The sequence below is a fragment of the Trachinotus anak genome, unplaced genomic scaffold (assembly GCF_046630095.1).
Source record: "Trachinotus anak isolate AG129_WGS33_773 ecotype Australia unplaced genomic scaffold, CSIRO_AGI_Tana_v1 ptg000021l, whole genome shotgun sequence".
Classification (NCBI taxonomy): domain Eukaryota; kingdom Metazoa; phylum Chordata; class Actinopteri; order Carangiformes; family Carangidae; genus Trachinotus; species Trachinotus anak.
In genome coordinates, this window is record NW_027273872.1 from 12,149,557 (window position 1) to 12,166,841 (window position 17,285).

Sequence of the window (17,285 nt, forward strand, 5' to 3'; positions counted from 1 at the left end):
AGGAAAAACTGTTAAGTCCTCTCAGCTGTGTGAAATAAAATATGGCTCAATATATTACAAGTTGTTGATCTTATCAGTATTGTGATTATCTAAACCGGCTCCCCGTGAAATGCTGATTGCTGATTAAATGTCTGAGCTGGGACATTTCTCAGTAGATGTGTTTCAGATTAACTTTTACTTTCTGGGTGACTTACATCACCAATGTGCATGGGCAGATTCAAATTACCCATGATTTCCTCTGATAACACTAAGCCTGTCTGGAGAGGGCTTAAAGTTTTTTTCACTTTTCTCTCGAGACAGCGATGAAGCCCACAGCTTTTTATTCTCATTTTTTTTTTACCTTTTCTGTTATGACAGAAGCTAAGAACACAAAGCAACAAGAAGTCTGATAACGCCGATCAGTGTTCATAGAAGATAATATCTTTATTCATATTCTCTTTACAATATTGAAAAACAAAAACAGAAAGATGGCATCCTAATAAAATCTCTCACAGAGAAACAACAAAGCAAAACATGGGGAGGCCCACATTGATACAAAAATAAACTTTATGAATGAAAACAAATGTAACGTACATTCAAATGACGTCATATTCGGCACAAAAACAGCCACACACAGGTACAGACTTTATATACAACACATTACCTGTAGATAATAAAATCTTTTTTTTTTCTTTACAAAGGACTAGAAAATATGTTTTAATTAAAACAGGTGTCACAATCACAACTAATGACTGACAGATGTTCTACATTAACAACAGTGGACATTAATCAGGAGGATTTAGTGACACATTCTCAGATTTAGCAAAACAACTTCAAAACCTGAATAAAGGAAAAATAGTTGCCATGGCCTCAGTGTTGTCTAAAAATTGTCTCTGGCTAAGCAAAAACAAGATCCAAGTGATCCTTTAATTGTGAGAAAATGAACTTGTCTTAAATTTTGACGATACATTTTGAACTTTAAGACGATGTCATTTAAGGGAATAATCAGATTTTTAGCTAAATCTGCAGTGAACGTTTGATGAGAAGATCAAGATCAGTTCTGTCTCTGCCGTTCAATACAGAAGTAGCTGTGTGACCTGTTCGCTTAGCACAAAGAGTGTAAGCAGGGGTAAACAGCTAGCCCAGCTCAGTCAAGTACACATATTACATGTTGTATGGGTAGAAATAAAGTCAGATATTCTAGGTTAAAATGCAGTTAACATATGAATTGAAGCTGAACGAGAATAGTTAGATCCAGGGGGAAAGACTTTACACTTAAAAATATGTTTCTGAAGGACAGTTTTCTTTTAAATCATTATGGGTTCTAGCATTTTTTCTGCTCCCAGTATTTGTGCTGAGCTAGTTTACGCCGCCACAAAGCTACAGTTCTTCATTGACCTTGCAGAGATGAAACCAATATCTTGGATCTTTTCAAACTCGTGGGAAGACAGCAAATGAGAATATTTTCCAGTAATGGTAAGGATAGACTTAAAGTGTTTATTTTGTTGTGTTTGCTGTGATTGAAAAATGAGCTTTAACCTTTGCTGCAAATCAGATTTCCCCTTAAGACAAGAAAGACTTGCAGATACAGCCTGGTTGCAGATACAGCAGTGGTAGCCACACGAGTCTCTCTTGCATCCTGAGTTTTGTACTGCAACTTCTTACAAAGTCTTATTCCTGTCCGTCTTCTGTCCTCTGAGATTGTGCCAGAGCTCAGCAGCAGCTCAGTTAAACCAGCAGTGACTGAATATGTATTAATATTTGCAGTGTGTGCGCTCTGATTTAGCCTATTATGGTGGCAGATGGGGAGAGACGCGGCAGTCAGGACATTAAGAACAAATGAGAGAGCTGTAGTCTAAACGGCTGTCTAAATCACCCAGTCTGTTAACACGTTACAACAAATGTCTTTCATAGTACAATCAGTGCCCTCACGTCTTGTGTCTCTGCCCGACGTGCGAGAGCTGTGTAAAAATCTAGGGGATGCGGGTGTCGATTTTTACAAGCATCATCTGCAACCTCAACATGTTTACATGGAGGCAGCAGCAGTAAACACCGTGTACACACACACACACGCACACACGCAATGTGCTCCATCTATTTACCAAAACACAAACTGTCCAAACAGGTGGAAAATGTAATCTGTCTTTCAAATCTGATTTCTGAGGCGTCTATCTGCACTGGAATTCAGAAGCAACCTGATCAAGGTTGTGTGTTGTTTGCACAGTACAGTCACTTGCTGACATTGGTTGTCATAGTGACAGAACAAAATCAGTTTGAGCTTCGTGTTTGAACGTAGACTGAAGAGGGCTGTAACTGCTGAGTGGCAAAATCGAAACATCTGCTGTTTTGCTGTCATGCTGTATTCATCACACTCACTGTGCCATGTGGCTCCCTGTAGCCATGCTAACATTCAGTGTTATGTTGTACCTAAACAAAGTGCACAGTCAGCCCATGTACTGTAATTTACATGGCTACCGCTGTAGGTTTGTTTTAGGGCGTTTAGTTAATTACAAAACAAAGAGAAACCAATACTTTTAGACCTGAAAGGACCGTTCAGTTGATTTTGGTTGGCTGAATCGATTGTGGATCGACAATAAAATTTTAAAGTCAATATCAACATGCAGATAACAACTCCTCAGATGTGAAAGCTTGTTTGTCTTGTTATTGTCCATTTTATATCATAAATGAAACACCTGTTCATTTTTAATAAGTGTTCCGATTTGTTTGTTCAGTAAAATAATTAACTCTGGATTAGACAAAAAAGCTATTTAAAGACACATGCGGCGGCTTTTTTAAATAGTTTTTGATGATTCTTAAACCAAAGCCTTTAGGTGATTTATCAAGACAGCAGATTAATAAAGATTATCAATAGCTGTTGTCCTAAAATATTTATAAGAGAAATGTTGATGAATTGATTTTGTTTGAAGTGATATTTAATTGTGAAAATTGTGGCTCTTAACTGTTAAACAGTTACTTTGGAAAATGCTGTTCAGGCTAAACATAGACTTTACTATTCAGTATAATACATTCACTTTTTAATACACTGTGTACTGCACAACCAGCTCCAGACCAAAACAAGCATGTCTTTTATCTGAAGCTTGCATATTTACACCATTTAAAATGGCTGCATAGACATTTTTTTACCTCTCCACATTAAGTGTTTCTTTTATCACTGATGGCAGGAACACTGCAGAGCAGAACTTGATCACAAACACTGACATCTCCTCGAAAGAAAATACTGTGATCTGGTTCACACTCATTAAAATCCACAAAGAGTTGCTTACAGATTCAGAAGCTACAGAATTAACAGTCATGGAAACAGTTTAAGTTCAAATACATCTACTTCACGACTAACATCACCACGTGTCTGTGGCTTTCATTTTTTTCTTTTTTTGAGGATCCAGCCTCTTTCATTATAACATTGACAGCAACCATGAACAACATCAAGCTGATTAATGAATACAGTGAAATGTTAATGCATGAAATGTGCTTAATTTGAAATAGTGGGCTGATGTTCGGCTCACTTGAAATCTGTGTGTTTTTCTGACCCAGTAAATTTCATGTGAACACAAGCACGCAGCATAAGAATGCGGACATGATAAACCTTGCTGGTTTCCACTTTTCATACAATGCAATCAAAGCTCTTTATCAGGATTTCATCACAAAGACATTTCTGAACGAGCCTCGCTGGCTGAATGTCACACCGGCCACTGTCATGGTAACAGTGTTTTCATCAGGCCTGCTGTCTTATGTTCAATCAGATCGTTCAATGCACAGTACACATACCATCATCAATGTTTGGCAGAGCTTAAGATGATGTCTTTTTAGAGCGACTGGCTTGTTGAAATGCAGGAGATGCAGTTTGCTACACAGGACATGTTTCGAAAGCAGACCCCTCCTCTGAGGTGTTCACCCCTGTTGAAGCTAAAAAAAAAAAAAAAAGTCTTGAGTCTCACCTTCTTTTGACTTTAAAACAGTCCGCAGTCAAGTCAGTAATACTGTTCATGATTTCACAACCCTTGTTAACGAGTTCTCTCAGTGGCGTATCTCAGACAAAAACATGAACTTCTGCCCAACTTCTTCCACTGAGGTAACTGAGGAGTCCCGAATTACCCCCGTCTAGTCTGGCACAGCAAGACTACGTTATTTTAAAAAGTCAGACAATTGAAAGACATCTGAACCATTGTTTCACATGGTGCTTTCATCTCCATGAATGTGGAAAAAATGACTCAGGTCTCACAGCGAGAGACCGCTGGGCTGCTGTTCAGCAGTTTCAAAGAAGAAGTGTAGAAGTGTGCACACAGCTGCCTTAGAGTGGAGGAACAGTAGATAGGTGGCATGTGCTTGTTCTGTTTAGGTTTCCATATGGAACTAAAAGTGAATAATCACTGGAGAGGATGCAGATGGTTTTAAAACATCACCTCCTCACAGCTCCCGTAATCGCTCCCCACCATGCTTGACCCATCGTAGCTTCGCGGGTTCTGCCCAGTGGGCCGTGTTTGAGGCTGGGCGGGGTTTGGCACCGGTGGCGGGCTGGCCTGCTCTGCATATGATGGCATAGCCACGCTCAGGCGCATGCTGAGTCTCTTGTAACCTCCCGAGACGTTGTCAAGGCTGCGGGTGTGTTGGGTGGGGTAGTAGCTGATGGCGGTGTACTCGTTTGGGCACTGGGAGCTAGGAAGAGGAAGCCCGTCGGGACCCAGGAAGTCGTCCAGGTTCTGGTTGCTGTAGCATGGTGGCAGGGGTGCGCGGCGGTCGCAGCGGTCCAGCGGGAATGGGAAGCCTCCAAATCGAGAGTTCCTCCGCGAATCCATGGTGGAGGTGGAATAAGTGTCCTCCACGATGTCAAACTGGGGGAACTCCTGGACTGTTGGGCGGCCATAGTAGTCAGGGTCCGCAGGGTAGACTGAGGATAGAGGAAACAAAGAAACGTCAGAATTTTCTTTTAGTTTTGATATATTACAGAGATTTATTGTTTTATCTGTTGATCATCAAATTATATAAAGAACAGAAAGAAATAGGTTGTATTTTTCTCAAATTTGAATTAGAGCTGAGCGATACTACATTATTGAGGCCAATAATATTTGACTGCATAATACAATGTACAGATGGGTGAGAAATGAAAGGAAAACCAGCATAGTGTCTTAGTAATGTGTTGGATCACCATGTGCAGCCAGAACAGTTTCAATGCTCCTAGGCATTGATTCTCCAAGTCTCTGAACTCACTGGAGGGATGAACACCAGTCTTCCTAAAGGTGTTCCCTCATTTTGTGTTTTGATGGTGGTGGTGGAGAGCGCTGTCTAACACATCGGTCCAAAATCTCCCATAGGTGTTCAGAGACCTCCTCACCACGAGGGCCACAGCATATGATTCACATAATTTTTATACTCATTGAATCATTCAGTGACCCCTTGACCCATAATCTCCTTTTAAAGCATCGGCATGCATTTGAGGACAAATATTTTCCCCTGTTTAAAAATAGACAAACAGTAGTTTACAATACTGTCCAAAAACTGACACCACTGTAAGTCCACTACCCATCAGACTAATAAGTTACCCACAGAGTCGGATCACCTCTCAGATTAAACAGACAACTCTAATCGCCTCTTGTTGTCAGTATAAGATTAATGCTAATAAACACTGGGACAGCTGTTGGTGTGCCGGATGGATTTGAGCAAGGGTTTAAAAAAGCTTAAAAGACAATTTGCATATTCAATCCTCAAGTGTAGATTTGAAATGGTGTGGGTATGATTAGGATGAGGAGTGAAGAAAGCTAAATGTCCTAAAGTCACCACATTTTACTGGAAGGCAGAACCACTTCTAATGACGGCCAAAGTAGAATAATCCTCTAAACTGACATTAAGACAATTCAAGGGCAACCTTGATGATAACCTCCTCTAGCTTTTCGTGTGTCCCTGTGTGTGTTCTTTATCATTTAAATATTCTTCCGATACTAATCTCAAGCTAAAATCCCCAACCTTGAAATACTTATTTGATGATAAATTTCAGTGTGCTAATCCTAAGTAAAAAGTTACACAAATTTTAAAGCCTCTTCTGCAGATTTAACAACAGGAAGAGAAGGAGGCAGGTGAATAGTTGTTGATGACCTTGCAGTGGTTCATACTCCAGTTATTTTCCCTTTCAGAGCATTTTCTCTCTGTGACATTGTCTATTGCCTGTCTATTGTATCATTTGTTCTTAGGGAAAATGGTCTAACTCAGCATTGTTCAACGCTTAAGTGAGGAAAACAGAAAACATGGTGCTGGCATCTGCCCTTGAACATGTTGACAGACACACCTGCCTGTAATTCACGAGCATGAACATTGGGGTGTGTCGCACATAGTCATAAAGTCTTTTGACAATATAGTGATATATTATTCAGAGCTGAAAAGATTAATCAATTAGTCGATAATCAATTAACAGTGATTTATGGTAGTAATTTTTTGAAGCAATTCGATTCAACAGTAATTCCGGTGTCGTCACAAAAAAAACAAGTGGCAGTCAGATCATGCTTAATCATGTGTCCCTCGGATGAACCTCAATCAATGCCACAGAAATGTTGTATCAGCAGGTGTGTTAGATGTTAACCTCAAAGAAACAGCCGTATAGAAAAACCAGAGACATCTGTGGTCATTTAGACATATTGTCTCCATGACATTGTTTGTCTCTGTTTATTTTCAAAATGTCCCAGTCAGTTAATAAGTAAATTGAAGCTGTCCTCATTAAAAATGTTTGTGATAAATAAATGGACAAATATCACTAAATATTTATGTGTCACTTCAAATCCATTGTTGGTGGCGCGGATACACAGTTGATGCTGTTATTTCAACAATGTTCATTGATAATTTTAGAGTTTTTTAAAAAGTAGCCGAAATCTATTTAACGAGGTAACTGTGGAGCCTTCAGTACGAGTCAACAGTTAAAAATAAATACCCAGTTGATCTTATCTAATGTAATTCAGCCACAGCTGGGCTTCAAATCTTAATCCCTTCTTGGCACCCACCGAAATGTGTTTATAGCATCTCCATTTCAGACACAGTTTGCCAGTTTTAAACTGCATTTAATTTAGGTAAAGTTCTGGTATGGTTCTGGTAATCTTTGAAGTACTGTAAGATTTTGGAAAAACTGTGGTGGGACTGAGACTCGGGTATGGTAATGGCATGAGCACTGACAAATTGTGAACGATACTTAACCCCAGATTCAACCTAGGAAAGTGTATAAACACAATACCAATAAAGTACAACAACTACTACCCCTTTTACTACTACAAAATTCAAAGTAGGAATGCGTTGCAGCTCAGCTCACATGGTCTGACTGACAGGAAGCACCCTGCAGCCATCAGCGCTTAGCAGCAAAGGTTTAGGTTTATCACTTCAGAGTCCTGCCCTTCTTCCCCAAAACCCTCAACTAACAAGGCAGACACATTATACAGTTTGTTCAAACAAAACAACATTAAAAAAAAGCCTCCTGCTGTCACTTGAGTCACTGAGAATACTGAGCAGACTACACGCTGCTTGTATTTTGAGGCACAGAGAAAATGAGACAAAGTGACACTGGAAGTTACAAGGAGAGTCTGGAAACCAAGTACAAGAGAAAACATGAGACAAGAGAAAACAAGAAACAGAGCTACTTAGAGAGAGAGATAGAAAATGGGGCTGAGAGACAGATGGTGGGGGAAGAGAGCAAAATCAAGAGTAAAGGATGGAGGGAAAGAATGAAGGGATGACGGACAAACAGGTGAAAAGTGACAACAGATTTGGGAGAGAAAGAAGCAGGGAAAGAATTCAAGAGTAGAGATAAAGATGGAGTGAGTCAAAGAGGGCGTGAAAGAGTTATAGAGGTCAAAGGGAGATAACAAGAGGGGAAGGAAGAGAGACAGAATAGATGAGAGGAAAAGGAAGCAGACAAAGTGAAATAAATAATAGTATTTTCACTCTCTCTGTCGACTTAATAGACATCAAACATGGATGTTCAGCTCAGACTCAGTATATTTGCTGGTATTATTTCCACACTTTGCACAGCTCAATAACCTAATTATTTTTTATTGTGATGCTGCACAAACAAAAAGTGCCACAGGCTGCAACAGTACTGTGTACTTTTTCTAATCTATCTTGATGCACTAGTCACATTCCCAAATGTACATTGAGAAAGTTACTGTTGGCTGTAATCCCCCGTCGTTCACTGTCACTCTGCAAGCCTGTAGTCTTACTGTTACATTTATATACTCCTACTTTACAACAGCAAATATGATTCTGAGGTTTCTTATTAACATACTGAGAAAACCTTCTAAATGAATGCATCTTCCTAGTTGGAAAATATTAATAATGTGTCTATCTGCAAGAGACAGACTCAGAGTAAAATAACCAAACCTATCCTTTAAATCTGCCTTTTGCAGACTTAAGTATTCATTCAGCTCAGATTCCAACTTCCAGCTGGTATTTCTACACTTGCATTTCTGCACATAAGTGATGAACAAGAGGTGCAGAAACAGAGCACTGAGTCTCAGATCACTGCCAAGTCTGCAACTTTGTTAATAAATGGTAGAATTACTTTGTTCTCTCGAAGATTTTTTTTAACACCAAACTGAGGTAACTTTCCACCTAAAGCTACTTTTCAATAGTCTACTATGCAAATATATTTAATTATTCAGGTTTGCATTTTACCAGTGAAGTGATGAATATTTGTAGCTTTTGGGCCTTTTCCTACAATTAATCAGTGAAACAGTGCATGAAAGGAAAAATTAAAACCATAACTAGTGTCAGAATTCACCACAGTGTGTATTTACAGCACAGCAGCAGAGGGAGGGAGGGGGTTCACTTCGGTTTCATTTGGCTGCTGAGATGGAAAGATCTGAGAACTTGGGACATGTAGTTTAACGACAGTGCTTTGAAATTCACCAGCATTTCCCTTGATCAACATGGTTGTTTCCCAAGATTTGGTTTTTAAGAAGCCTTGAAAAGGACTTTAACATATAACAAATGAGGACTTGTTAATGAAACTTCCCTTTGCTAAACATGAAGGCTTCATATTGAGAAATTTACCTGCATTTGATTTTAAGGCAGACAGCCGTAAATTCCTGCATGTTTCAACTACAGATCCTTACAGCTGCACACTTTCTTTTTTATCCACTAATTAATTCAAAAAATATAGAAAATTGGTAAAAACATTCGGTGTCAATAGTCATCTTCCTAGATATACTTAGCCAAACAAAGGAGTTATGACCACTCACGATTTGGGAGTTTTTTTTTTTAAATGTGGGCATGTCAGCAGAATCACCTCATGTGCTCATACGACAGGTGGGGTCTGGTCAACAGATTTAGTCTTGGGGTCACAGGGCAAACCGAAAGCAAAGGATGTAGAGGATTTATCCACTGTCCCCTTTAACGAGTCAGATAACAAGTGAAGAACTACAGGAATGTGTCCTTTATTCTCTGCGATAAGGTCAAGCAGATGAATGACCTGCCAGGCTGGCGTTGCCTGGGGAACGATGGCATGACGAACACCAGATCTGCCTCTCATCATCTGTCTCGTGAACATAGCAGTGAATATATGACTCATGGCTGTATTGATCTGTTACATGACAGAAGAAAAAAAAATGCTGCACACAAAAGGAGAGAGCGAGAGAGGGAGAGAGAAATTCAAGGAGGAAAGAGAGAGAGTACGACAGAGGAACACAAGAGGAGGACAGAGAAACAGACAAATCATAGCAGAGAGACAAAGGGAGGGATGAATGAAGAAAGAAAGGTGGAGAACAAGGGAGAGAGGACAACAGAGAAAAAAGGAAATACAAGTGTTTAGAGCGAGGAGGAGAAAGAGGCTGTGATGAGAGCAGGGGAAAGTGAGAAAGAATGAAGAGAAAAGAAAAGAGAAGAAAAAAGAAGACAACAGCCCTCTTGGAAGAACATTTTTGTATTTTAATGTTATGCCTTTTATAATTTTTTTCTTCTTCCCTGACTTTAATGTTGAGGTGGTTGAAGTCCTGGACCGTGGTGCATAAGCCTCTGTGTCGATTCGTGACTAAGACTGTGTTCACACCGAGACAGAAACATGCTTACACATTCATGCCTGCTGCTGTTAAATAAATCAAAGATACTGTTGCATCAGCGAGGTTCTCCAACGGCACCAAGCAGCTGCTGTTCAGCATGACTGTTACAGAGCTGGGGTCATTTATGGCACCCATACCACTTATTTATCACACGTATCGATAAACCATCGTCACTGTAATATCACGGTCATTATTTAAGATGATCCATGATTCATTTATAGTGCTCATATTGAAACAGACTTTTTCAGACAAAGTAGGCTCTGTCACAGATGAGCATAAAATTAAAAGTAATGGATAAACATATGACATATCTTTTATTTTGACTCTATGTGACTGGATTTTGACAGTGATGTTTGTGACTAACAGAAAAGGCCCTTTTAAGCCAAAAATAAATGCGGCATATAATTTACAGCTTGTCCACACTGAAATTATTTCATTCTTTATTTTTCATGAGTAGAATCGAATGTTGTTTCTCTTGGTTTATGTCTGTATCTACAGGTATGCCATCAGGGTAAAATAAATATTAATTAATTAATTAATTAATAAGCATTCTTCTCACACACACAATCAACATATCAAATGTCGGCAATAATATTGTGCATCCCTACAGATTAATATGATACAGTTGGGTTCTTGCATGAAAGGGGCTTAGAAAAGGGGTGAGAGAGAAACAAAAGAGAGAGATTTGGAGAGGTAGACAGGAGAATAGAGCAAAAGATGGGTGAATAAGTGAGCGTGTTACAGAATATAGAATGAGAATAGAATATGGACAAAATCACACAGTAAGAAAGGAGCGAGATATGAAAGAACAGAGAGAAGCAATCACAAAAGAAAGTGGAAATTAAAGATGCTGAGAGATGAAACAGAGAAATCACTTTATTTGCTGATGTTATCTCATCTAATCGGCCTCGTCTATGAATGTTTCATCTTTCACAGTTTAATCAGCGTCGTATGTTGACAGGCATTCTGCTGTTTCCCATGATGCCCCACTCTGCATGACCATTAAATACTTGTTTGCGGTGACCTTGAGTGACGGAATCGTTCAGTCTGTTCTGACCTTTTGGATCAATGTGCCGTTTCATAACATAATAGAGAACGCTCTTTGTTCACTGACTTTTTTTTTTCTTCACTGACATTTCCTTAAAGGATTTTGAAATTAGTGTTAGATTTACTTTAAAATAAACTGCATTACTAACTTATTTACTAAAAAATATACCCTAAATGTAAATATGTACATTTAACAATAAAAAATGCTAATTTCAGAGCGTTGTATGTTCACACTTGATAAATTATACAATTAAGTCTCCTTTAAAATATCAGTACACTGATACAAACTAGGGCTACAACTATTTTCTTTATCAGTGTGCCAATTATTTTTTTCAACCAACTGATTCATCTTTTTGTTTAGAAAATGACAGTAAATAATGAAACACTGTTGTAATTTCCCACATCCCGAGATGAGATGAAACAAACATAAACCCACCTTCATAGTCCATGTCCCAGTGGTTCTTCCTGATCGAGTCGTTGTCAGAACTGGACGGCGGCCTGGCAGGGAGGTTGGGGGCCACACTGCACACCACTGGCCCCTGTGTCTTTGCAGAGGAAACCCCGCCTCCTGACGAACCGATCTGGCTGTGTGGGCGAAGCGACCTGAATGGTGTGTGGTCAAGGTCGTTGGTGGGACCAACTAGTGAGCTCATCTCGATGGGGTTCGCTTCTTGGTTGTCGGCTTTAAGGCTCTTGGCCAGACTGGGCTGGAAATAGCTGTGGGTGACAACGAGTATGATATTAATCTTTGTGGAGTGATTACAGATACTGAAATTCTTATTTATCTGAAATTCAGTAGATGTGTGAGAAGTTGTAGAAAAATGAGAGAGAAAAGTTGGAGAGAGTGTTATTACTGACATCCCTGTACAACTCCACACTTGTATAATTAGTGGAATTCTGTTTCTGCTGGAATCAGAATCTCCTCCTGTTCGCTCTCTCTTTCTGGTTGGCTACTTTCAATTAGCTGACTCAGAGACTATAACCTGGTCTGATGTTATATGTTAACTTTTGATCTTCTTCTTAATTCTAGAAACAAAAATTCACTCTTACCCATTGGAGTCCTGGACACAGACAGGTTTTTTCTTCTTCTGCTGAACGTATCGTTTCCTGACACAAATGAAGATGCCAACCAAGAAGAGCAATCCAAGCACGCTGGCACTGATCTCCATGATTTCCACATAACCAATCATTGGAGTTACCCTCTGGAGAGACGGGATAGTAGATGGATTGAGTATAATGTAAGGCAAAGATGTTAGGTGTCATTTCTGAAAGCAAACAAACAACAGCATATTAACTGATTACTTGAAGTGCTAACTGACCTGAGGCAGGGGGTCGCAGTGGATGGAGCCGTCAGTGACTTTACAATCAAAGCCTCCAGGGCAGGGATTGGGTGAGCAGACGTCTATCTGATTGTGGCACCTACAGGAGTAAAGGAAGTTGGATTTAGGAGATATGACAGTAAGGATTGTTATTTTAATATGTTCAGCAGTGATTTGAGCTGTATAATGTTAATGTGGTAATGTGCTAACGCTAACATGCTAGTGATGCTTGTACACAATGTGGGATGGATGGACAGATGTTTTAACTGAGTAATACATATCTACTTTTTCATTTCATTTTTATGTACTTCTGACTGTATTTTATGTTTCGTTTGATATGTTTTTATATTAAAATTTATAATTGTTTTTCAGTAGCTTCTAAAATTTTATATGAAAAATGAACATGGTGATGCCCTCATGGAGCTATTATATTTGACCAAAACGCAAAAATATTTAGTTTAGTAAAATGAAGAAGCAGCAAATCCTGAACCTTGGAACCATCCATTTTTTTCAGAAAAATGAAGAATAAACAAATAATTCATTATTAACTGACTCATCGCTTTGGCACTCTTCCCCCCAAAAATCAAGCTTTTTCTCTCTGTTAGTGTTTATGACCAAACTGCTGCTGAATCTGTGAATATGGAGCTCAGAGGCTGTCTCCTTGGCCCAGCAGTGAAGGTTAAATTTGGCAGATGATACTGAGAGCTTCACTGCGGCCCTCCATCATCCAGGCACGAAACACTACCCGGAGGAGCAACTGCCAGAACTCTGACTGTTAAGTGCTGCTGCTGCAATACTAACAAAAACCTATCATTTTATTTTACATAACACTGCCTGATGTTCAGCTTTACCCACTCATTTCCCAGGTGTGGAATTCCCATGCTGTATCTTCCAGCAGTTGCAGAGCAAAATACAACTGTCTTTTTTTTTTTTTTTCTTGGACAAGGAGTTTGGATTTTAGAAAAAGTTGTCAAGTCCTGTATCTTTGTATTTGAGCACTGTTTGGATGGATGACTGTGCCTGCAGATGAAAATACACTGCCTACATTATAAATACATTTTCTTCCTATGTGCTGCTGTCCGCTGCAGACGCTGATTAAATGTGGCGCACATGTAAAGATAATTATCAGACCACATTAAACATAAACATCTATCTCTGTGCTTTACAACTCACACAGCAAACTCCCACTTCCTGCAATTAGGATCCACCAACGGTCATTTTTTATTCACTGAGTTAATCAAAACCCCACCTGGAACATGGTCCACAGTTAATACCCGCGAGGAGCAATGCAATTCCACAGGCGGCCTTAATGAAAGGAGGAATATGCAAATGCAGCTGTAATTTCATTTGAACGTGACTCTTCCCTTTGGTGGATGTTGGTGGTGTGAGTGGAATAAAACCAGTTGCAGGTTGTGTGTTTGTGTGCATGTGTTATGGTTAAGAGTATGTGTGTCCAATCACATAAACATGCAAATTGGAGACCACGGATGTTACTGTTGCATTCCTCCAGACCGTCAGAATTTATAAAAACGTAGTTACACATGTAACTCTTGTAGACTTTGTAAACAAAGTTTGTGTATGAGTGTGTTTACCGTGCTTCAGAATTGTCCAGCGAGCAGTTGCACATGTAACCATGAGCCTTGGGTACACACACCCTGCCGTGGAGACATGGCTGGGAGGCGCACGGGTTGTCAGCCAGCTCACAGCGGGTGCCATGAAACAGTCCTGCACACCTGCAGCGCGGCTCTGCAGAGTAAATAAAACACACCCAAATGTCTGAGACAAGAGCCACTGATCAAAGCCACGTCAAGTCTCCCCTACAGGCAGTGAGAGAAATCAAAGCAAAGGTCAAGCTGATCTAACCAGAGAACACGAGCGTGTGCTTGATATTTAAAGAGAAAAAAAACTAAAATTTCAACACTGTTTAACAGCAAAGTTTCTGTTTTTCCTTTTTCTTCCTGATAATTGGTCAAACACAAAAACATGACATCAAGTCCAGAAGCTACAAAGTAGATAGACATAGTTTCACTGATCTTTGCTACTTTTCATTCATTCAACAATCAAAAGGAGAAAACCATCGAAGAGGAAGAAACAGGCCATAGTGGCCTATATTTGCTGATCACAGATATGAGGTGTGAGAAGAAACTGAATTACAAAAAGGTCAAAGATATTTCTTTAACAACCAAACTTAAGGGATGGTAAACAACTACTTAGTCATTTTCCCAGGTGTCTTGGATCTCATGATATCTGGTGGACCTATATTTCTTCTGTGATGCTGTGACAGGTTTCGGTTTGGGGTTTACAGACAGCTGATGTTGTCTGGGCTCCAAGGTTCTCAAAATCTTGACACATTTGTTGCATGTGATGTCAGACTTCACTCCTGTTTTCCACTTGTACACAGATATACAACATATGTTACAAAAGTCTCATGTTAATGTCACATAAGGGCAACTGAGTCATTTCCGTTTGCTGGTTGAAGGTTCCAAAAAGCCACTGAATTGACTTTTGAGCCGATCTTTTCATATCTCTTTCTGCCATTTCTTTGTTTACCTGACACTGCATAACTGGAAGAAGAAGACAGTGAAATCTCGCTGTTCTCATCTACCTTTTACTTCACATCCATACTCTCTTAGGGAACAAACTCTATTAAAGGCTCAGTAAAAAAGAACAGGAACAACTTTACACTGCTGTATGTCTGCTTAAGTTTCCTTGACCTGGAAGGATCTTTTGGGAAATAAAATGCATTTGTTGTTTGGCATCACACCCCTGAATTTGTGCCTGAAGCATGACTGAAATGTGATTGATGAATAAAATCCTGAGAAAAGTTATACGTGGCAACCCAGCAGAAACCTTCTATCCACAGAGCAACAGTGGACATTTTCTTATTGTACTACAGGAGAATACGAAATTAGTTTGTTTGTTTACACTGTTCTTCCAAAGCACAGATCTGTATCTCCTCCAGCTTTATGTTTGGTGTCATATCCACCTTCCTTGAAAAAGACTCGGTTCCACAGTCTGACAGAGACTCAAGAGAATATTATATCAAAGCTCCTGTTCTTTTATCTGTAAAATTCCAGGTGTGCATATCAGCTGCCATTCCAAGTAAATACCAAGTCAAGCCGCCAGACATCCTCTGCAAGACATTGCAAGCCTTCCAGATATCAATCTTTTAACATAACTAACTCATGCATTTGGCCAATAAGTGATAACCCAAAAGGGCAATAAGGAAGCCCTTAATGTGACATGAAGGGCCAAGAGTAGGATTAGATTTTCTGGACAAACATATCTCTCATGGTAGAGTTGTGGTCGTGTCTGAATGCAGCCTGAAGAACTTTTCACTGTGCTTGTTCTGTGTAAAATTAAAATATGTTGTGATAGGAAGCTGCAGTACTTGCTATTATTTCTTATTTTTCTTTTTGTTTTTTGGGGTGTAGCTGAAAGGGTATTTTAAAGGGTAAGGCAGGAGTTATACTAGTATTTGTTTTTATTGTAAATAAATCTCATGAAATGACAAAACATAACAATGTATTAGTTTGTCTCTCAACACTTTCAGACTTCCTTATTCCTACTATCTGTGGCTGTCAGCCCCAAGCCCATTTCTTTCTACTGAAGACATAAATCATTAAAACGAGCTCACAAATATATAGTGTTGTAAGTATCAGTAGCAAATGTTTTTTACATTTCGTCATTCATTCACTCACCTCCAGTAGCATCCTCCTCGCAGACCCCTTCGTTCAGACATGGGTTGTTGTCACAGGCTCCTGCCCTGCTGCAGCACTGGTACACCCCAAACACCCTTCTGTTCCCCGACCCCGTCCATTCTGCTGTGTCACCCACTCTGATTCGCTCCCCACTGAGCTCCAGGCCCTCCAGGCAGCCAATGAAATTACGTGGCTGCCCGTGGACCTCTGGAGCAGAGTCCTGAGCAAGCGAAGCGAAGAGCAAAGCACCATGGGAGCGCATCATCCGGCATGGCTCGGTCAGAATGGTGGAGGCTGGATGCTGCTGATCCAGGGTCAGCCTCAGGGTGGTGGAGTTGACCTCCAGCAGGGCGCTGTGCCACCGGCCGTCCGATACTGGATCAGATCTGATGACTAATGAACCAGGGGTTCTTCCACAGCTGTATCTGAAGTGCAGTTCTCCATTGGTCAGCTGAGGACGGAAAATGTCAGTCAGTCAGCAAAAGATTAATAGTGAATATATTCTTTAATGCAACAAGATAAGAACCAAAGGTTTTTGTACAATTCCTCATTCAGATTAAGGCTTAATGAATGAATTCAACCCTATACCATAACAGCAGTGACTAAATATAAAGATGGATGACATGACAACTCCCCACAAGTAAAGCCAAAACATCTTGTGGTGGCTGGTTGCAGCATAGATCATAAACCCCGCCCCCTCCGTGATAGCAGCTGTGACATGGGTGAAATAGAAAATCAAAGCAGACATCAAATACATTTTTCCCAAAGATGGTTTGTTATTTTAGGTAGTTCTTCTCACGTTGGTGATGTTCAAGTGTTCATTTTCCTGATAGGTTTGATTTTAATTAAGTTATTTGATGCTATACAAAGGGGGTGTGACATCAATATTTGACAGCTGTGATTGACTTGTGATTGAATCTGGGGGATGTGGGTGGGACCTCAATATTGGGGCTCCGCCCCTGATCACTTTTGGCACAGCGGGAAGAAAGGGAGATGCGTTGTTCACCTTTAAGTACTTTCAGTAATCTGTGCCACTTTTCTTGCTTATTAGAAAACCATAACTGTCATTTTAATTTAGTAGACTTTGTATTCAGTCCATTTTTTGAAATAAATGCAGAGGAAACTCTCAGGTAGTATTGTTGAGCTAACCACTGATGTTGTTTTCATGTATATGTTCACAGTGACGTCGCACT

At 39.9% G+C, this 17,285-nt stretch overlaps 1 protein-coding gene across 4 annotated transcripts in view; it reads right to left on the bottom strand.

Moving 5' to 3' along the window:
• Nucleotides 1-3,903: 3,903 nt before the first annotated feature.
• Nucleotides 3,904-17,285, bottom strand: part of fat2 (FAT atypical cadherin 2) — a 136,844-nt gene continuing 123,462 nt past the window's right edge. For all 4 annotated transcript variants that reach the window (XM_071458163.1, XM_071458161.1, XM_071458162.1 and 1 more), the window contains 6 exons: nucleotides 16,093-16,543; nucleotides 13,984-14,137; nucleotides 12,392-12,491; nucleotides 12,123-12,274; nucleotides 11,509-11,789; nucleotides 3,904-4,885 (listed from right to left, as the gene is read on the bottom strand). In XM_071458163.1, the coding sequence (XP_071314264.1) occupies nucleotides 4,389-4,885; nucleotides 11,509-11,789; nucleotides 12,123-12,274; nucleotides 12,392-12,491; nucleotides 13,984-14,137; nucleotides 16,093-16,543 (1,635 nt within the window). In that variant the 3' untranslated portion in view covers nucleotides 3,904-4,388. The remainder of the gene's footprint in view (nucleotides 4,886-11,508; nucleotides 11,790-12,122; nucleotides 12,275-12,391; nucleotides 12,492-13,983; nucleotides 14,138-16,092; nucleotides 16,544-17,285) is intronic.